The sequence below is a fragment of the Lepidochelys kempii genome, chromosome 5 (genome assembly GCF_965140285.1).
Source record: "Lepidochelys kempii isolate rLepKem1 chromosome 5, rLepKem1.hap1, whole genome shotgun sequence".
NCBI classification, from domain to species: domain Eukaryota; kingdom Metazoa; phylum Chordata; order Testudines; family Cheloniidae; genus Lepidochelys; species Lepidochelys kempii.
In genome coordinates this window covers 108,549,297-108,571,204 of record NC_136384.1, presented here as the reverse complement: position 1 = coordinate 108,571,204, position 21,908 = coordinate 108,549,297, and the positions used below count along the sequence as shown (strand labels likewise).

The 21,908-nt window shown below is 41.5% G+C and overlaps 1 protein-coding gene across 17 annotated transcripts in view; it reads left to right on the top strand.

The window, feature by feature from the left end:
- MPDZ (multiple PDZ domain crumbs cell polarity complex component) overlaps positions 1–21,908 on the top strand; it is a 134,249-nt gene that overhangs the window by 64,491 nt on the left and 47,850 nt on the right. For 9 of the 17 annotated variants that reach the window (XM_073345394.2, XM_073345403.2, XM_073345402.2 and 6 more), the window contains 6 exons: positions 961–1,087; positions 5,762–5,960; positions 9,998–10,039; positions 14,748–14,852; positions 17,175–17,270; positions 21,484–21,661. In XM_073345394.2, coding sequence (XP_073201495.1) covers positions 961–1,087; positions 5,762–5,960; positions 9,998–10,039; positions 14,748–14,852; positions 17,175–17,270; positions 21,484–21,661 — 747 coding nt within the window. The remainder of the gene's footprint in view (positions 1–960; positions 1,088–5,761; positions 5,961–9,997; positions 10,040–14,747; positions 14,853–17,174; positions 17,271–21,483; positions 21,662–21,908) is intronic. The other 8 variants (XM_073345411.2, XM_073345409.2, XM_073345399.2 and 5 more) reach the window with 3 other exon arrangements.

Genomic DNA, 21,908 nt, shown 5'->3' with positions numbered 1-21,908 from the left:
GCTGGATTGTGACTTTAGGCACAAGCCAGAGCAAGGACTACCAGCCCAGGAGTAGCCCTGTCAGGTGGTGTGGCTGAGAGACACATCCCTGAATCACAGTTCTTCCTCTGCCCTCCTTGCTCTGGGGGAATGGAGGAGCTAGTAAAGGAATTCATTGCTGGCCTATACCAGCAATAAATCACTACACACAAGCAGGACAAATAGGGGAACTGGAGCAAAGGCTTTAGCCATACTAACCCACTTTCTTCTGTATGCCTCAGCTCAAGGCCTGGGTAGTGCATGAGATGTGAAAAGGGAGTTCTCGCATCTGACCGCCTCATATAAACATATAGTTCAGTTCACAAACAAGCTTAGATACTACTCTGTGCAAACTATTAGGTTTTTAATGACATCCTCTTTGATGTATATTTTCTTCCCTTTGGCTCAGTGTGATTTTCATTTAAAAAAATAAATAAATTGCAGTTTCTTATTAAATTAGCTGTTGTTATCAGACATGCCAAACCTTGGGGAAAAAAACAGAAATTGGGCTTCTTTTTCGCTTAATTGGCTTGTAAGTTGCTTGTTGACTAGTTTTTGGCTTGTAGCTTGTTGCTTGTCGTAGCTTGTTGCTTCTTTTTTCTTTTTGATCAGCTCGCCCGGCAAGCAGGGGGGAGAGAGTCAGGGGGGCACAGTGGGATCACCACAGTCCCAGACTGTACGCCGAGGGGATCTAGTCACATTGGGTGTTGAGGTTCTTAGGGATTGACTTGTTTTGGCCTTGTTTTGAAATGGGATTAGCTTGATTTTTGGCTTGTTGTGAAAGTTGGGGTGCTTACTTACTGCGTGAAAGTTGGTAACTGTGGTTGTTATTCTTAAAGCTTGGCTTATTGTCAAATATTTGTGATTTTTACATCCTATTAAGTTCAGTCATATTTTGAACTTGCTGTTTTGAATTGAAATGTTGTTTTTTCTTTGTATTAGGATGCAGTGTATTTAATGGAAAAGAGCTACCTGACATCTACTACTGAGGGAAGTTCCACAATCCAAAATACACCCAAAAACATGCATGAGAAGACTATCACTATTGCAAAAGGCAATTCAAGTCTAGGTAGAGTATCTGATCATTGGTGTGATTGCTCTTTCTCGGCTAATATTTCCCTGTCTGTATGGCCTGTTGTCTTCACTTTTCAGCCTACTCCAGTTACTTCTGAAGATCTTCACTGTAGTATAGTAGGTGTACCCTTGCCTTTATACTCAGTCCTCTCCTGGTCTCAGTTCATTGAGAGTGGTGAAAGCAGGTGTTGCCTCATCAGTCAGTTAAGCTCCAATAATAAAATAAAAATCAACAATAAAAAAAAAAGCAAAGTGCTTGATAGTCCAACCAAATATATTTCCTTCTAATAAATCAAAAAATGGAGGAACTTCTACACTGAGCTGTTTTGTAAAAAAAAATCTAATACTTTTAATATTTTTCTTCGTTACCATCATCATTTATATTAACTGATTTAGATGGAATAAAATAAAATTAAGGTCATGACTGAAACTTGAGGAAAATGAGACTAAGCAGTTTGTATAATTGGCTATCAGAGGGTTGAGGAGTTCTGCACTGGAGCATGAAAAGGACTTGGGTCAAAGGACTCTGGGCCAGATTTTCAAGGGTATTTAGGCACCTAAGCATACAGATAGTTATCTAGGGGGATTTTCAACAGGGCCTAAGTAGGTTGAGCACCTAACTCCTATTGATTTCATGTGACTTCTGTTTTCATCTTTAGGTGTCTAAATACATTTGAAAAAGCTGCCCTTTATCTCTTTAATGGATAATATTTTGAGTTCAAAGACTCAATAATTGTTAGACCTTATTCCAGACTTTATGGTTTTATGTTTATCTGGGATGTGTAATTTCCTGACCCTACTGACTGCACCCACAATATGACTAGACAGTATGGTGTGCACAGGCTCAGTTGACAAGTTGAAACATTTTGGGCTGGATTGTACCCTGCCCTTCAGTGGCCCTGCAGTGGGGAATAGACAGGAATAGCTCCCTGCTCCATTTGGTATGGCCTGTATAAGGGCCATCTCAGCCCCTGCACCTGGGTATGCGGGACTACAGCCAACGTGGCCATTTGCTGGAAACAACTCTGCAGAAAACAGGTGGAGCTCCATCCCCTCCCCTCTCCCCACCCCCCATGTATTGGCCAGTAAAGCTGGCTGGCTGGCTGGCTGTATGGAGAGGGATGTAGGTGGCCCCCCTTAAAGGTTGTGGAAAATTATTCCCTTTACAGTGCATCTAGTCAATCGCAGGAGGCACTGCACCAGAATGCCTAATGGTGTTCCACATGGGGCAGTGCAGCTCTGGACTGCCCCCAAAGTAGGGCACATAGTAGCCCTGTGTAGTCATTTCCTTCTAGTTAGCTAAATAGCTAACAGTCATGTATTGATGATTGAAGCATGTAGGGGGAGCCCTGGCCTGCCTTCTTTCTGCTGAGTTACTCCCAGGAGAGGTGTATCTTGACAGCTGTCCCTTCAAATGCAAACTGTATGATTCTAGATATCCCTTACCCAAGGTGTGCAAAGATGGATGGGGAGCTCTTACTCTCCCTGCTCCCCACCATATAGCTGGAGATCACAATGTAGTCCGAAGTCCAGCCTTTGCCAAGAATACCTAAGCACTCCATACTGTCCACATGTACTGTAGGTGCAGTGAGTAGGGTCAGTAAGTTGCATGTCTAGTGTATCAGTGAAACATAAACATAAGAACACCCAATTATATGTAGTCCAGAGTATGTAGTGTATTTATATGTAGTCCAAAGTTAAATGGCAAAAAGCTGGAATTCCTTAGTCGTAGTATGTATGATATAATGTGAAAATAAAAGAATCTAGCTTTTGGCTGTCCCCTCCCCCTTCCCCTTGCAACCCCTTCTTGTTCTGGACCCTTGTGCTGCTGGGGCCTGGCCAGCGTTTTGCACACATGGCTGCACTGCTTTTAACTTTCACTTTTAGTAAAGGAGCTAAATCAAGTGCTGTATAATGGTGTTGAAAGCTGCAGCTGTGTCAGTTATTTCAGTTGAGAACTGGCATTTTGTTTCTTTAAATGGCATCGGTCATGGCTTCAAACTCAGACACAACACTGTTAGCTTGCGGTTTAATTAAAAAACCTATGTTGGGAGGTTCAGATATAATGAAAGGTAAAGTGTCATTGCTCTGGTAATATTAGTGAAAGCTGTTGATGCACTAGCGGTGGCATTTCATTTTTTTTCTTTGCTTGTTCTTCTGAAGTCATGGATGTGACATCAGACATGCAAGTAAAGTTTAATATTGATGTGATCTCATAGGCAAGGGGCCAAATTTGTCGTTGGTATGATTGTGTTGATTACAGTGGAGCTGTGCTCATTTACCCAAGGGAGAAACTGGGTTCATAATCTGGAGAGAGATTTTCGTTGGCACCCGGGAAACGGGTAATGCCCACAGAAAGGAACACACATGCTGCCTGCGTTCTGGCGCTGAGTGCAGCTCAACGTAGAACTACATGTGCGTTCTGTTTCCGCTATGAATAACGCGTGCAAGGGGATCTGCCCAGAGATTAGTGTTGGATGCGGGAGTGTGTGAGAATAAACGTATGGACGATGCCCCCAGACCACAGCCTACGCTGGCCATCTGTCATGTGTGCAGCATTGGTTTTGAACTAACCTAGGTGGCGGAATAAAGGCAGCTGACTTCTGTCCTGTACTCCACTACTAGCCATGGGGTAGAAGAATTTATGAAAATCGAAAGCATCCTTTCCTCTGGGTGTTTTACAGTAGGTTAAAATACATATGTACGTGTTCATTGAGACAATCAGAGAACCTGCCCAGAGCTCAAAATACCTGCCAAACATGAGTCCTCTACCCCAAATAACCTTGTGTCCTTCCATCTGTTTTATTATTAAATGCCCTGAAAAAGAGATGAGCTTTGTAGTGTGCCTGGGAGGTTAATAAATCTGGGCCCTGGCATGCCAAAGCAAGGAAGACCATTCCAGAGTTCAGAGCCGTGCTTGTTAGCAGCAGCCCCCTGCTTCAACTCAGGAGGCTCCGTCTCTGTAGCCTCCATTGATCTCAACTGCAAATGGGGAGAGAGGTGGTTTCATGTAATCAGGAGCCACTTAATAAGAGCTTTATAGTTTCTGGCATGAGTCCATGCATAGGACAAGCCAGTATTTGGCCTATTGTTACTTGTTTCTTTAAATCATTACAACATTTCCCCCTTTCAAAATGTGTTCCTCACTTTTTATTTGGGGGTTGGACTAGATGACCTCCTGAGGTCCCTTCCACCCCTGATATTCTATGATTCTGTTCTATGAGTGTGAAAGAACCTTTATGGTGGTGCTTATAGGTGCCCAGTTTTGTTTACCTCACCTTTTATGCCTATTTTCAAAAGCTCTAGGGGTGTAAGCAGGCTGAGTATAACCTTAATGAGTGTTCCAGGGTCTTGTTGTGCTGGACAAAATTTTCAGAATTTGGGTGCTGGCTCCTATATCTACATTTAGGCCCCCTACATAAACCTGGTTTGCTTTGCAGAAGCAATGAGTTCCTTTAGTTCCCACTAAAGTGGGTGGGAGCTGTGGGTAGTCAGAACTCTACAAATCAGGTCATTGTTATTAAGGAGACTAAACGTGGATTTAAGAGCCTAACTTTAGGTGCTTATGTTTGAAATATTTGGCCTTGGTGTTAACTGGCACGCTTTGTGGCACTCTTACTACAGAGGACAAAGGCAGACTTGGTTAAGGAGATAGTATTAACCTCCCATCCCTAGAGGTTCATTGGCAGTGCTGAGTAGAGGAGCTTGACCTGCTGTCCTACAGGTACCTTTCTTTTGCCTGTTCTGTAGATTATTAGAGAAAGACAGCTCTGGAGAATGACAGTCAGGTACTTTTCATGAACACTAAATGTGCTCAAAAATAAAAAATGAAAAAACCTGTATTTAAAAATACCCGAACACACAAACATACTTGAAATCCTTCAGTGAGTATGAGTCAGAATCAACCAAAATAGTGAGCAGCATCTGTCTTTCCTACTTCCTGTAGTGAAAGGAAGATGTAAACAAGGATTGTCTGTAAGTGTAGGCTTATAAGGTACTGCGTGACCTAGCTAAAGTGTATATTACTGACATATGATCTCTCTCTCAACAACACGCTCTAACCTAAATCATAAGGCACTACTTGATCCAGTGTCCATTGAAATCAATGGGAAGATGCCAATGAACTTCAATGGACATTGGATCAGGCATTCTGTACGCACCAAGAATATGTTGATCAGCGTTAGGTGTATTGACTTTTCTGTTCCTATTTATTGATCCTGACTTCGTTTCAAACCTCAGGATTTTTCTGGTTTTGTTTTTTAAAAACCCTCTCTAATATAATTAAAATAAATAAAATTACCTTTACCATCTAAGACTGATCTAGCTGATCATGTTTAGAAGCAATTTATCTCTCTCTCACTCAAGCTTTTTTTATTTTTGTTTCTCTCTGTTTTAAATACCACTTCAGTTACATTTTTCTTTTGGTATGAAAGTTCAATAATAATGTCTTTGTCTAGGGCTGTGACTGCTGTTCCTGCCCACAGGCTGGATTAGCATCTTTGGGCCTATAGAGTGCATTGAAACCAGACCCAGATTTAGGGGTGCAATTCACATCTCCTTCATCTGCACACTCCATTATGGCTCAGTGCAGGTGGAGTGTATTTCACTTTATACACTGTGTTCCTTATTTATATACACAATAATCTGCTCCATGCCTGTCTTATAATAGGTATGACCGTAAGTTCCAATAAAGACGGCTCGGGAATGATAGTCCGCAGCATCATCCATGGCGGTTCCATAAGTCGTGATGGACGAATCGGTGTGGGGGATTGTATTCTATCCATTAATGAAGAGACAACCACTAATTTAACCAATGCACAGGCCCGGGCTATGCTGAGGAGACATTCACTCATTGGATCTGATATAAAGTAGGTAAAGCGAGGGTAAGAGTTGTGGTGGGAAGGGACTTGCAGTCAAGAAACATAATGCAAGTCAATATTCTAATCAGGACAGGTTTTGGGGGAGTTTTTTGCTCCTGAAAATTAAAGTCATCTTTAAATTGGGGCTTTATATAATTGAAAGTTGAAATCATTTGTGAAAGGTTTTGTGTGTTTCCTTTGGTGCTATTATCATTGATCTGCCTGTCTTTACTCGAGAACAAGGTAATCAAAACCTTTTAAAGAGCAACTTTCTCAAATCAGGCTCATTCAAGTCCCAACATTTCTATTTACCTCTAATTGGGGAGCTGCAACTAGAATTTTCCACTTGCCATGTGGCTTTTAGAAAAAAACTTTTCATATCAAGAAAATAAGAAGACTTTAATTGGGGATTTGTGATTCTGAAATGTGAGTTGTTCTTGCCATAGCACAAGTGATTTTGTTTGCAGAATATCTTTATAATGAACTCATCTTTGCTGGTTGCCAAACAGAAAGTATGACACGTGATATTAATGCAGAAGAAGAACGTTGAAAGGATATTTTCAGTACATCTATGACAAAAGGCAGAAATACAGTACATCTTGTGAAGGCTTTTCCAGTTCTCTGTTGGTACATAAAAGGGAGCTACTATTGTAATAATAGCACTCCAAACAACAGACTTTTTAGAATGTGCATGATTTAATACAAGGCTTGAAAAATCCACTTGCATGTGGAGAGTAAGTGTCCCCGTTTCCCTCCCCATTCCCCCCACCGTATATTTTGTCAATTTCAGAATCTAAGCTTTCCTTTTAAAATAAAATTATGTGTGTAGCTCTTATAGTTGTGGAGATAACCTTCCAAAATGAACCATCTGTAAAGGGATTCAGTGATGTCTTCCTGAGTCTGCAGAGAGCAAGCTCCAGAGCCTGTACTGCTGCTGCTTAGAGCTTTGCCAGGCTGATTAGTCCTGTTAGTTTTCTGAACCCTGTGGGCAGCAGTGAAATTGACAAGCATCAGGCCAGTTTCACTTCAGCTCCTTTGTGGGGAGGAGGAGAAGAAAAGGCATTGTCTGTACTACAAAAGTACACTGGTTTGAATTGATTTAAAACTCAGTCTCGCAAAATCAGTGCAAACCCCTATGTTGACACTTAAAACCATGATAATCTTTGCTTATATTGAATAAATTTAAATTGGTAATTTGCTGACATAAGCTAAATCAATGCAAGCAAGGGTTAAATTGATTTGGTGTGCTTCTCTAGTATAGACAATTCCTAAGAGGATATGTGTATGCAGCCCATGGCACCCAGCCTCCCAGACTGGGTTGTCAGACTCTGGCTCACAGGGCTGATTCTACTGTGCTGCAAATAGCTTGTGTAGACAATACTTTGAAGTTGTGGCTTGTCCTCTGAAGCCCACCACCCTCCTAAGGCTTCAGAGCCTGAGCTGCAACATAGACACCGCTATTTTTAGCACGGTTGTGAAATCCACACGTCTGTCAACCTGTGCATTTCCTTTGCTGTCATCAGCATTGCTCTGCCTGTCTTTACTCAAAACAAGGTAAAAAAACCTTTTGAAGAGCAACTGGGAGGCTCATGGCCACAGGTTGTGTAGACACAAGTATAGCAGCCCCAGTAGCAGTAATTGGAGATATTCGTGGGGAAAGGGAGAGAGATTTAAGAGAATGAGAAACGGTTAGAGTAGCAGAATCGTCCCACCCCCCCGCGCACACACTCCAGTCACAACAATCAGAAGGGGAGGGGAGGGATAGAGCAGTGTAGCCCTCCCACCTACCCTTGCATCAGAAAGATGAAACCAAAGATAGACTGCATCTTTCCACAGCAACTAAAGAGAACTGGGAGTATCACTAGCATTTGATAAGAAAGATGGACTCAATCATGGTCAAGGAGAGGACCCTGCTGGGAACCCCAGCACACTCCTCTGTCCCAGCCATGATGCTGAAGAAGAAAGCTTGCTTCTCATCTGGTTTTTCTCCTTGCACAGTGCAGGCTGCCCATTTTTGTCTGAATCTTTGGATAGTACATCCAAATTGTTAGTAATCCAGTGATTGTTAGGTGTCTAAATAAAATGTAGGGGTAAATGGGTCTGTGAGCGGGCATGGGAGTAGTGGAGAGGGAAAGATTGATGGGATTAGAAAAGAGAAATTAACATAAAGATTTTGAGGGGAGACATGGAAAGGGGGAAAAGAACAGAAAATATATGACGGGGTAGAGAACATGTATGAAAAGGAGGAGAGAGAGAGGGAGAGAAGGAAAAGAGGAAACAATTACTTAAGACAATGCAGGAAAATATGCATCAGCATCTGTGGTAAGAAAGAAAATGTGGTGTAAAGGGAGACAGGGAAATTAAGATATACACAAGGCAAAAGATATGGAAATACACAGTTTTTAAAAAGTAGTGAGCAAAAGGTTGACAATGTGTTGCAATTAAATGTAGCACATAACGGTTGTATTGCTTTAAATTTCAAAGGGCATGGCTTGGGACAGCTGTGGGTGCAGCTGTACCAGGATTTTTTTACCCTGGTTATTTCTTTGCCGTGTGGGAGGAACAGACTTCAACTTGTCTAAGTACCATTGATACAGGTTCATTTTTGAAGATTTCTTCAGTCGGTTTTAACTGGTAAATGTAGATTTTTAAATGAAAATTTGATGTTGTAGTCAGGGTGGTTGTTGTTCTATCAGAGATTTGATGGACGTAGAAAATCTCAAAGAAACAAGACATTTGTCATTATAATGCTGAATATGTCAAGTTTTCATTTGACATCTACAGTTATCTATTAAAAGCCTGCTTAATAAAACTTCACAAGTTGAAGCCTGCTCCCTCCACTGCAAAGAAATAACCAAATAAAAGGCCGAACCCTGCTGTGACTTCACTGGGAGTCTTGCAGGAGGAAGGACTGTGACATTTGGCTCTAAATGACTCTGGTTTTGCTCTTGCTCTTGTTACCCTCTTTTGTCAGTACAGCATCACTTCTCGTTCATTTTACACTGTCAAGAGCACTGTTGCCAGAAAAACACTGAATTACAGTATCACAAAAATACACCTGGATTTTTCTGCAAATGCCCAAACTGGAGAGCTCTGATTATGCAGAACTGTAGCGATTGCTGATTGCTGAACAGGGTGCATAACCTAGCCCATATCAGTCTGGAGGCCAATGAAAGTATTCTGCCCTGCCATGCAGGAGACCCTAGTGGTTCAATGCCCAGTCTTTCAGACTAACGGGTTAACAGTCGTGTGGGAGGCAGCATGCTTAGCCTGTGGGGAGAGGAATCAAATCATTCCCATTACAGTCCTGATTAACTTACAGCATATAGGGAGGGGGCTGCACTGTAGGGCCTCAAATGTGAAGTTGTGGAGGCATGGGTGGGGCTTAAATGAAACATTTCACTTACAAAGTTGTGTTGCATGTTTTATGGGGAACCTGATTTGTTGAAAAACCACCCAAAACATTTGTACTGTGCACCTATTGCAGATTGCACCTTTGTTTTATTTTTACTCAAGGATATTTGAGTTTCAGGAGTTCAAGACCAGCCAGCTTGAATTCCAGGTTTCATTATTTTTTGGGGAAAACCAGATGTGTGGCCTTGCCAGAATGCATTTTTTTTAACTTCTCACTCCACCTTGCCAGAGGCTCTTATATTTCTGTAATAATAGCCAGGGTTTTTTGCTCAGCAGCAGCTGCTAGTAACATCTGCCAGATAATTACTGAGCTGAATCAAAATTCACCTGCCTTAACCTAAAGTGTGTGGATGAATTCCTGATCAAGGAATAAAAGATTGATTGCAGTTCCATTTTCCCATGCTTGTTAATAATCACTGCTATAGACACCAATAAAGAGCAGATGCTTTCCGGGGGAGGTGTAGATGGAATGTTGGTGGGAGGGATAAAAATAAATAAATAAATAAATAAAATAAACAAACAGAAGCTCACACTTTTAACTACATATGTATGCAACTTACATTCAGCCTGAGACACTGACATTTGTTAAGACTATTGTAAAAAGATGCTGCATCGTATGCTTCACATTCTAGATCTTCTCCAGCACCTGCTGATGATCAGGCCCCCTTTTATGTGTGAGTATCGGTGATTCAAAAGCTCATTATGGCTCTGTGTTGCAACTTGTCTGTGAATCATTTCATGCTTTTATAACACCCAAAATGTCAGGGATGTATCCAGATATAGGTACAGTAAATATATATATATGGCTTTTAAGCATGCAGATTGGAGCATACTTCCTCAGACTGTATTAAAAACACTGGTTTCTGAAAAATTGCTGATTTTTACTTTATTTTATTTCAGTCGTATTATCCATATAGAATGTATCCTAATAGCTTGTGTGTAAGAGAACAATCATGGGAATTGATACATATGTAGATGTACTGATATCTGGATTAATCTCAGTGTCATATTTTCTTTGGCACTAATGTTTTATTTTCTCCACATGTAACAAAAAGGTTTGGTAAACTAAAGGTTTGGTAAAGTAAACTGTATGTTGACTCCAGTAACTTGTCCTGAATGTGTACCTACTTCGTTACTCAGTTTGTTTCCTCTCTTTGTGTTTAAAGGTTTTTGTGTGGCTGTTTGACCAAGCATGCAATGAATGTTCCTTTTGTACTGCATGCGGTGTTGTGTTTACGAAATGTTTTTATATCTACACCATTTGGTGTTTCCATTGTCACTGCTTTCTTTGCAAAGTATATGTTAAAACATTTTTTTTTACATCTCATCAGAAAGGAAATAGCAACATTTTCAATATAAAACTGACTGTTATAAAGGAGAGGAAGTTATTAAACTTTGACATTTTAACCTCTTACAGATCAGAAATACAATGCAACTATAATTCACTCATTTACCCTTGTTTCTCTGATTTGTATGTCCTCCCTATCTCCTCAATCCCCTCCCCCCCAGCAGTTTGTTACACTTCTCCGTCCTTTTTCCTGACCACATTTTGGAGTAAGTTTTAAAGCTGGTGTCAGTTTCTCCTATGGATGAGCCTTTTCAATGTTGGAGTAGAACAATGTTATCTTTATTTCTGTCTCTCAGCACTAAGAACCACAGTGTTCCAGTGGCCCAATGCCTGGGAACCTTCAGAGTCCTAGGCCCCTGGTCACCGATGATTTGATCATTCAAGGTACTGAGCAATTCCTGGAGGCACTGAGTGCCCCCAGCTCTCACTGAAGATGGCAGTCAACATCTTGCAGAGACTAGCCTAAAGTCTGTCCCAAAGAGAGCAGCCCCAATAAAAGAGGGCTTTTAACAGTTTTCCTTTGTTAGGGCATTGTACTGTATGCTCTCATGCAGAGCCTACCTCCCTACAATTTTGGTTATTCCACTAGATCTAGTTCTATCATTTCATTTGAGTAACATGGTGTAAATATAGGGAGAAAGGGGGGAGAATTCTAAATGGTACTAACGTTACAGTAGAACCTAGCTAATTGCAGGAATGACTGGGGAGTTGATTACAGATGACTGAATTTTGGAAATTGTTGACTTGCTAATCGCAGTAACCTCCCCACACAGAATACAACTTCATGTATGACAAGCATAACTTCCTTTTTTATTCATGCTGATACTTTCTGGTGTACTACCAAATATTCTGTAGCATATTTTGTAAAATAGCTGAAGCCTTTATAATTGGCTACATAAAAAACAAATTCACAAATGGACACCTCTGTCAAATCTTAGCTGAGAAGTGAGAAGAGAGAGGCAGGTTTTGTGTGCAAATGATAGGGTGTGTGGATTAGGGCAATTCAAATTAGCAAGGTTGTACTGTATTTATTTAAGTGCTAAGTGCATTCAAATTATGTGTTTGCTTTGGTATATTTACTGTAGACAGAGGATAGGTAAAACATGAACTGTTGGGTCCAGTTCTTTCTTCAGACACATGAGAATAGCTTCCACTGATTTAAATCAGTAGGAAGCTATGTGCCTATCTCAGGGCAAAATTTTGGACCATATTGTTTATATAAAACATTATAATGGAATTAATTAGGAAGTCTGGTTTACCATGTTCACATTTGCAAACATAATGATTAAGATAAGACACTTGTGAGACTTTTGTAGATGTGATCCCTTGAAACAATACACTGTTGTTTTTTTTTCTTTTTAATCTGGTCTTTTAGGTCCTGATTCTTGGGTATGGATGAGCTCTTGGTGGAAGACTCTAGGGGAGACAAAGGTGGAATTATATCACCATGGCAGTCTCATGACCCTGGGGGTCAGACCACCTGCAAGCACAATTTAGAGCAGCCTCAGGGCTGTTTATGGTCCTGAATTCTTTATAGCAGACACTTTTTTTAAAAATACTTTATTATGGTTTGCTGTTTATGTCTGCATTTGTATTAAGGTGAAATTTGATTAATTTGAGTGAAGGGTGGAAATAATTAGATCAATAGATGCTTTTCTCTTGTTTAAATGACATTTTAATGTTTTCATGGCTTTTATAATGGTAGGAATTCTTATGAGCTAGCCTGCAAAAGTAGTAGTTGAGTTGCTATGTCAGAGCAGCTCTAACTCTTTGTTCCCATTTATGACACTCACAGCTGGAGAGGTGAGGTTGAGTGACAAGGGAACTTATTGTAAAATGTGGAGAAACAAAGGGAACTTTGCAAAATAGTTTTATGAAAAGTTTGATTTGGTCTTTTTTTTTCCATTTCAGAACCTAGGCCTGATAATATAAATGTGTTGTACTAGTGTATGTCCATTAGTGATGTACAAGAATCCTAGAAATCTGTTTGCCATGGAAAAATATTTGTGAGAATCTTTAGTTTTTACATTTTGTGAAAAAATAAAAACATATACGGTAGAACTCCATTTATCTGAGCCTCCATATCTGTCTCTCTGTATTAACTATGCTACCACCTGCCTGGGGCTGACAGCAGCTTTGGGGTTGGGCAGCCAGCCTCCACCTCAGCTCTGGGTGGCTCGTGATTCAGTTAATATGGAGAGCCAAATAATGGCGGCTCCGATAAACAGGGTTCTACTGTCAATAAAACATTGTGTTCAAGTGATACCTGTATGTATTGTGACTAGGGAAATGAAAAAGTTCAGCATTTCATTTTAATCGTGGAAAAATGCAGATTTTTATGTTGTTTATTATCAGAGTTTTTTTTTTATCATATAAAACTAAGATTCCTATTGATGTCCTACTCTTGAGGAAATGCAAGTAGCAGGCTGTGGCATTGCTCTGAAAGTTTTGTATTGGCATTTTGTGTTTCAGAACTGAAAAGCACTCAGTAATTGGCACTAGTGTTTGAATGGGGGCATTTTCATGATGGCCCAGGCACAAAAGGCTATAATAGGTCTTAGGAAAGAAAACCAAACAACATGGAGGGTGGGAAAACCTGGAATTTCAGCCAAAGGGAAACTATTTTATTAGAGAGGATTGAGTAGAAGAGGCATTATTTCTCCCTTCCTCAGTGGAAGCCCCTTGTGCATTTTTGAGACACTTTAATTGTGTGGTGGGGAGTGGTGCATGCCTTGTCAGGGACAGTGGAGGGGGCTTTTCTTTGCCATCAATTTTATACCCCAAAGCTGTAGGTTGACAGCATTGTTTTATGTAAGTTCCTTCTACGTGCTCTTCCCTTTACTCCCTTATCATGTGCAGTTGAAAACAAATTGGAGCACAAGATAAGGGATACTTTTGTGGAGTAGTGAAAAGGAATTGGGCTTCTATGCAAATACCCCAGGCCTGTACAGATACACTGAGTGTTGCAGGATTTCCCTTCTCATGGAACTTGGGATGTCTGTGCATTTGCCAGGCTTGTCTCCATGCCCATTCTGTGGGAGAATAAATTGCCTTGCCTTTTCCACAACCAGATGATTGGCAGGGTAGACCTCAGTTTGAAACTAGTAAGTTTTCTTCCAGTGCAGGACAAGAGCTGGACCAAAAGATTTTTGTTTTCTGGAACTTTTAAGAGTTTTTGGGGAAAAAATGGGGAAAGACACTGTGATTCCCCAGGTTATTTAGGTTCTTGTCATATTCTTTGGAACTGTTCTCAAATACCCAGCTGCAAAGAATGTTCTATCAGCATCATTCTCCTGTTTGACTATATTGGAATGATCCATTCTTTTAATTGGTAAGAATGCTGAAGGGCCTTTTGGACTCCTCCCTGCCACCATAAAGACACCATTGTCATTAGCACTGGCTGAAAAACGAGGAACCAATATTATTTTTCTGCACTCCCTTCCCCTCTACTGTTTTGCTGATGATGTGTTGTTCAGGCTTCTTACTCTGTGTATGCATCACCCTCATGGCTGTTATTGCATCTACCTATCTATCTATTGCATCTATCTTCACAGGAACTGTGGAGAACAAAAATCAAACCTTGATGGAAATCATAAAAGCTACTGTAAAATGTGTGTAAACAAGCTTCCAGAAAGGGACAGTAGTGCTGCTGCGCACCAGTCATGTTCTTCAGCATGTTGATGCCAAGGGCTTTTTGTTGTAAACCAGTCCTTCAGCAGGACAATCTTTGCCACGACTGAACTGTACATTTCCAGTATTAGAAATGAAAAATGGTGTGATGAGCACCAGATAGCTTGGTGAAGTGGACAGGCGCTAACATGACTACAGATGCGTAGTAATGTGACTGCTTAATTAGGGATATGGTTTGCATAGTTGCAAATCATCCTTCCTTGTACCTGGGCTATCTGTTTCACATCAATTGATGCTTAAAATGGTCTGAAAAGGCTATCACTCAGCGTTTCCTTAGGTTACCTGAGGCATGACCCATGACTTCTGTTTTGCTTTTGTGTGTTTTGTTTTGTGTTTTATTGCAGGATTATATATGTGCCAGCAGAACATTTGGAAGAGTACAAAGCCAGTTTGGGACAACAACCAGAAGATACAATACCACTCAATCTCTTTTCTGCACACACTGTAAGGTGAATCAATATGTTCTCCTATTATCCTACTGTAAGGGCTCTTTGCTTTAACTCTTCCCATGCATGGACATCAGTATTGCAGACTTTTGCTCATATCAATATTTTTTCTTTATCATTATGGTAAAGCACTGGCAAGTAAAGCACTCTTCCAGTATTCTTGCCGGCAAGTTTAAAGAAGTATGGACTGGATGAATGGACTGTAAAGTGGATAGAAACCTGGCTAGATCATCGGGCTCAACAGATAGTGATCAACGGCTCCATGTCTAGTTGGCAGCCAGTGTCGAGTGGAGTGCCCCAAGGGTCGGTCCTGGGGCTGGTTTTGTTCAATATCTTCATTAATATTAATATGGAGGATGGTGTGGATTGCACCCTCAGCAAGTTTGCAGATGACACTAAACTGGGAGGAGTGGTAAAATACGCTGGAGAGTAGGGATAGGATACAGAGGGACCTAGACAAATTAAAGAATTGGGCCAAAAGAAATTTGATAAGGTTCAACAAGGATAAGTGCAGAGTCCTGCACTTAGGATGGAAGAATCTCATGCACTGCTACAGACTAGGGAATGAGTGGCTAGGCAGCAGTTCTGCAGAAAAGGACCTAGGGGTTACAGTGGACAAGAAGTTGGATATGAGTCAACAGTGTGCCCTTGTTGCCAAGAAGGCCAATGGCATTTTGGGCTGTATAAGTAGGGGCATTGCCAGCAGATCGAGGGACGTGATCGTTCCCCTCTATTCGGCATTGGTGAGGCCTCATCTGGAGTACTGTGTCCAGTTTTGGGCCCCACACTAAAAGAAGGATGTGGAAAAATTATAAAGCGTCCAGCAGAGGGCAACAAAAATTATTAGGGGGCTGGAGCATATGACTTATGAGGAGAGACTGAGGGAACTGGGATTACTTAGTCTGCAGAAGAGAAGAATGAGGGGGGATTTGATAGCTAATTTCAACTACCTGAAAGGGGGTTCCAAAGAGGATGGATCTAGACTGTTCTCTGTGGTAGCAGGTGACAGAGTTGCAGTGGGGGAGGTTTAGGTTGGATATTAGGAAACACTATTTCACTCGGAAGGTGGTGAAGCACTGGAATGGGTTACCTAGGGAGGTGGTGGAATCTCCTTCCTTAGAGGTTTTTAAGGTCAGGCTTGACAAAGCCCTGGCTGGGATGATTTAGTTGGGGATTAGTCCTGCTTTGAGCAGGGGGTTGGACTAGATGACCTCCTGAGTTCCATTCCAACCCTAATATTCTGTGATTCTATAAGTAGATTTTTGTGCCTGGCTAGAAGTTTTCCATTACATTTTTGTAAGGCTAATATATGTGTGTCTGAAAGAGGTGAATATACACCATTTATATCCTATTCTAGTTAACTTCATCCCTTTGTAGGCCTCTCACTGAATTAGAAGATGGTGTGTATGTAAATATTGGTTGGGAATACGCTTCATTAATTAAATAGTTTTTTAAAGCAACAAAATACTGAAAAAATACTGATATTTCAACATTGTCAGATTTGTGAGACAATGGGAATAGTCTGTGAAATCAAGCAGTTATAGGGGATGGGGAGGGGGGTTTCAGAAAAAAATTCAAATATTATGTCTCATTAGCTGTACTCTTCCAAAATTTGAAAATGACATTTCTGTTCCATCTAGAATGTATGTTGCAACAATTAGATGTGAATTTCCAGTCACAGAATGAACTTTTCTCAGCATTCTCCTAGGCCTCAGAAAATCATTAGAATTATTGGCCAGGATTTTCAAAAGTGACTAACAATACTGCATACCTCCATCTCAGCTTGAGACACTTTAAAGAAACCTGATTTTCAGAGAGAGAGAGGGTGCAGATCACCTTCAGAGTGTTTCAAGTTGGGTACCAAAACCACTTATCACTTTTGAAAATTATAGCTGTTATTTTTTTTCCCTTTGGAAACTAAACTTCAATTTGTTTAAATTTTGGCTCCACTCCCATTTAGAAATGCAGAGTATTCTACTCTGTGGTTGTCATTGGTGAAAGCTTAATTGAAGAGAGTGGAACAGGAATTCCTAAACACAGGATATATTATATCAGAAGCTTACTGGGAGGGTGGTGACTCCAGATGGTTCACAGCTGTACCATAAGAATTTAAAATCTTTCTTACAATATAAGGGGAACACTTAGAAATGTGCTAGATACTAAAGCACTTTTTTACTCGCTATTTTCTCGTGTAAAAGCACGGCTACCTCCATAATCTGTAAAAATTCTCATTCTGTCCATTAGATCCGTTTGGTGTTCGTTGCATAACGACACCTGGGACTTTATTAGGATTTTAAATGTACTTTGTTTGCTCTTATTTATTAGCAGAGAAATTCCAGAACTACCTGAACGTGAAGAGGGGGAGGGAGAAGAAAGCGAACTTCAGAATGCAGCTTACAGTCACTGGAACCAGCCCAGACGGTGAGTATGGATTCCCAGTTGAATGACACTCTCTCATAAACATCGGTGTATTGAAATTGGAACTATAGTGGATCCTTTCCAATACTGTAAAGTAAATAAGGAAGCAGTCAAAATAGTGTAGCGTTTATATCTATGCATAACACAAATAGGGCATATTTATTTTTACTGTAGTCAGCCTAAATCCCTGTGATCCAACTTGTGTGCTGAGTGCCTGGGAAGATTAGTTTTAAATTTAATTTGCACTGATAAACCTAAGCCAGGGGACTACAAAATTAACTCTTCACATATATGAGTGGGATGATATCCAAGTTCTTGGAGGTAGCCTTCCAATTATAAAAAGAGCAGGAGTACTTGTGGCACCTTAGAAACAAACAAATTTATTAGAGCACAAGCTTTCGTGGGCTACAGCCCACTTCATTGGATGCATAGAATGGAACATATAATAAGATATATGTATACATACAGATAAGTTGGAAGTTACCATACAAACTGAGAGAGGCTAATTAGTTAAGATGAGCTATTATCAGCAGGAGAAAAAAACTTTTGTAGTGATAATCAAGATGGCCCATTTAGACAGTTCACGACAAGAAGGTGTGAGGATACTTAACTTAAGGAAATAGACTCAATATGTGTAATGACCCAGCCACTCCCAATCTCTGTTCAAACCCAAGTTAATGGTATCTAGTTCGCATATTAATTCAAGCTCAGCAGTTTCTCGTTGGAGTCTGTTTTTGAAGCTTTTCTGTTGCAAAATTGCCACCCTTAAATCTTTTACTGAGTGGCCACAGAGGTTGAAGTGTTCTCCTACCGGTTTTTGAATGTTATGATTCCTGATGTCAGGGAGGAGTGGTAGATACGCTGGAGGGCAGGGATAGGATACAGAGGGACCTAGACAAATTGGAGGATTGGGCCAAAAGAAATCTGATGAGGTTCAATAAGGATAAGTGCAGGGTCCTGCACTTAGGACGGAAGAACCCAATGCACAGCTACAGACTAGGGACCGAATGGCTAGGCAGCAGTTCTGCGGAAAAGGACCTAGGGGTGACAGTGGACGAGAAACTGGATATGAGTCAGCAGTGTGCCCTTGTTGCCAAGAAGGCCAATGGCATTTTGGGATGTATAAGTAGGGGCATAGCGAGCAGATCGAGGGACGTGATCGTCCCCCTCTATTCAACATTGGTGAGGCTTCATCTGGAGTACTGTGTCCAGTTTTGGGCCCCACACTACAAGAAGGATGTGGATAAATTGGAGAGAGTCCAGCGAAGGGCAACAAAAATGATTAGGGGTCTGGAACACATGAGTTATGAGGAGAGGCTGAGGGAACTGGGATTGTTTAGTCTGCAGAAGAGAAGAATGAGGGGGGATTTGATAGCTGCTTTCAACTACCTGAGAGGTAGTTCCAGAGAGGATGGTTCTAGACTATTCTCAGTGGTGGAAGAGGACAGGACAAGGAGTAATGGTCTCAAGTTACAGTGGGGGAGGTTTAGGTTGGATATTAGGAAAAACTTTTTCACTAGGAGGGTGGTGAAACACTGGAATGCGTTGCCTAGGGAGGTGGTGGAATCTCCTTCCTTAGAAGTTTTTAAGGTCAGGCTTGACAAAGCCCTGGCTGGGATGATTTAATTGGGGATGGGTCCTGCTTTTGAGCAGGGGGTTGGACTAGATGACCTCCTGAGGTCCCTTCCAACCCTGATATTCTATGATTCTATGATTTGTGTCCATTTATTCTTTAGCGTAGAGACTGTCCGGTTTGGCCAATGTACATGGCAGAGGGGCATTGCTGGCACATGATGACATATATCACATTGGTAGATGTGCAGGTGAACGAGCCCCTGATGGTGTGGCTAATGTGATTAGGTCCTGTGATGGTGTCACTTGAATAAATATGTGGACAAAGTTGGCATCGGGCTTTGTTGCAAGGATAGGTTCCTGGGTTAGTGTTTTTGTTGTGTGGTGTGTGGTTGCTGATGAGTATTTGCTTCAGGTTGGGGGGCTGTCTGTAAGCGAGGACTGGCCTGTCTCCCAAGATCTGTGAGAGTGATGGGTTGTCCCTCAGGATAGGTTGTAGATCCTTGATGATGCGTGGGAGATGTTTTAGTCGGGGGCTGAAGGTGACAGTGGCATTCTGTTATTTTCTTTGTTGGGCCTGTCCTGTAGTAGGTGACTTCTGGGTACAGTTCTGGCTCTGTCAATCTGTTTTTTTCACTTCAGCAGGTGGGTATTGTAGTTTTAAGAATGCTTGATGGAGATCTTCTAGGTGTTTGTCTCTGTCTGAGGGATTGGAGCAAATAAGGTTGTATCGTAGAGCTTGGCTGTAGACAATGGATCGTGTGGTGTGTCCTGGATGGAAGCTGGAGGCATGTAGGTGGTCAGTAGGTTTCCAGTATAGGGTGGTGTTCATGTGACCATTGCTTATTAGCACAGTAGTGGCCAGGAAATGTGTGGATTGGTCTAGGCTGAGGTCAATCCACTTGTGTGGATTGGTCTAGGCTGAGGTTGATGGTGGGATGGAAATTGTTGAAATCCTGGTGGAATTCCTCAAAGGCTTCTTTTCCATGGGTCCAGATGATGAAGATGTCATTAGTGTAGCGCAAGTAGAGTAGGGGCATTAGGGGATGAGAGCTGAGGAAGCGGTGTTCTAAGTCAGCCACAAAAATGTTAGCATACTGTGGGGCCATGCGGGTACCCATAGCAGTGCCGCTGACTTGAAGGTATATATTGTCCCCAAATGTGAAATAGTTATGGGTGAGGACAAAGTCACAAAGGTCAGCCACCAGGTTTGCCGTGACATTATCGGGGATACTGATCCTGATGGCCTGTAGTCCATCTTTGTGTGGAATGTTGGTGTAGAGGGCATCCATAGTGGCCAGGAGGGTGTTTTCTGGAAGATCACCGATGGATTGTAGTTTCCTCAGAAAGTCAGTGGTGTCTCAAAGATGGCAGGGAGTGCTGGTAGCGTAGGGCCTGAGGAGAGAGTCCGCATAGCCAGACAATCCTGCTGTCAGGGTGCCAATGCCTGAGAGGATGGGGTGTCCAGGATTCCCAGGTTTATGGATCTTGGGTAGCAGATAGAATACCCCTGGTCAGGGTTCTGGGCATGTGTCTACACAGATCTGTTCCTGTGCTTTTTCAGGGAGTTTCTTGAGCAGATGGTATAGTTTCTTTTGGTAATCCTCAGTGGGATCAGAGGATAATGGCTTGTAGAATATAGAGTTAGAGAGCTGCCTAGCAGCCTCTTGTTCACATTCCAACTTATTCATTATGACGACAGCACCTCCTTTGTCAACCTTTTTGATTATGATGTCAGAGTTGTTCCTGAGGCTGTGGATGGCATCGTGTTCAGAACGGCTGAGGTTATGGGGCAAGTGATGCTGGTTTTCCACAATTTCAGCCTGTGCACGTCAACGGAAGCAATCTATGTAGAAGTCCAGTCTATTGTTTCGACCTTCAGGAGGAGTCCACGCAGAATCCTTCTTTTTGTGGTGTTGGTAGGAAGGATTCTGTGGGTTAGTATGTTGTTCAGAGGTGTGTTGGAAATATTCTTTGAGTCGGAGAAGTCGAAAGTAGAATTCTAGGTCACCACAGAACTGTATCATGTTTGTGGGCCTGGAGGGACAAAAGGAGAGGCCCCGAGATAGGACAGACTCTTCTGACGGGCTAAGAGTATAGTTGGAAAGATTAACAATATTGTTGGGTGGGTTAAGGGAACCACTGTTATGGCTCCTTGTGGCATGTAGTAGTTTAGATAGTTTAGTGTCCTTTTTCCTTTGTAGAGAAGCAAAGTGTGTGTTGTAAATGGCTTGTCTAGATTTTGTAAAATCTATCCATGAGGAAGTTTTTTGTGGAAGGTTGGTTTTTTATGAGTATCCAGTTTTGAGAGCTCATTCTTAATCTTTCCCTGTTTGCTATATAGGATGTTGTTCAGGTGGTTTTGCAGTTTCAGAATGTTATTCTTGCTGTAGCTCACATAGGATATACGAGGGTTAGCTAGAAGCCCAAAATAAATGGAGGGCAGTAGACAAAAGTTAGACACTAAATAGACTTGTTGGTCATTCCCAACCCACTGTCCTAGAAAGGCATGAAAACATCCAAGGAAGAATTTTTCTCAGATATGTTCCATAGAATTGTACAAATGACAGGCCTTTGGAATTTATAGACGAGAGGCTGTGATGTAGATACAATGCATTCCTTTTTGGTTTTTTTGTCATTGTAGGGTTGAGCTTTGGAGAGAACCTAGCAAGTCGTTGGGAATCAGCATCGTCGGTGGACGAGGGATGGGGAGTCGGCTGAGCAATGGTGAAGTGATGAGGGGAATCTTTATCAAACACATTCTGGAAGACAGCCCCGCTGGCAAAAATGGAACTTTAAAAACTGGAGATAGAATAGTGGAGGTACCATGCAAACTTATAATGTGCTTTAATTTTTCACATGTATATACATCAACCTTGCAAATGTCTGCTTGTGGACATAATTTTGTTATGGCAAAGCAAGAGATTGTGATTTTTTTTTTCTCATCAGCCATCATGGTACAGGGCCAGCAACTAGATTTTGTGCCTACAAACCCAGGGCCTACATGGCGTACAGTTATCACTTTTTTATTTAAATATTTCTGAATATAAAACCACCACCACCATCACA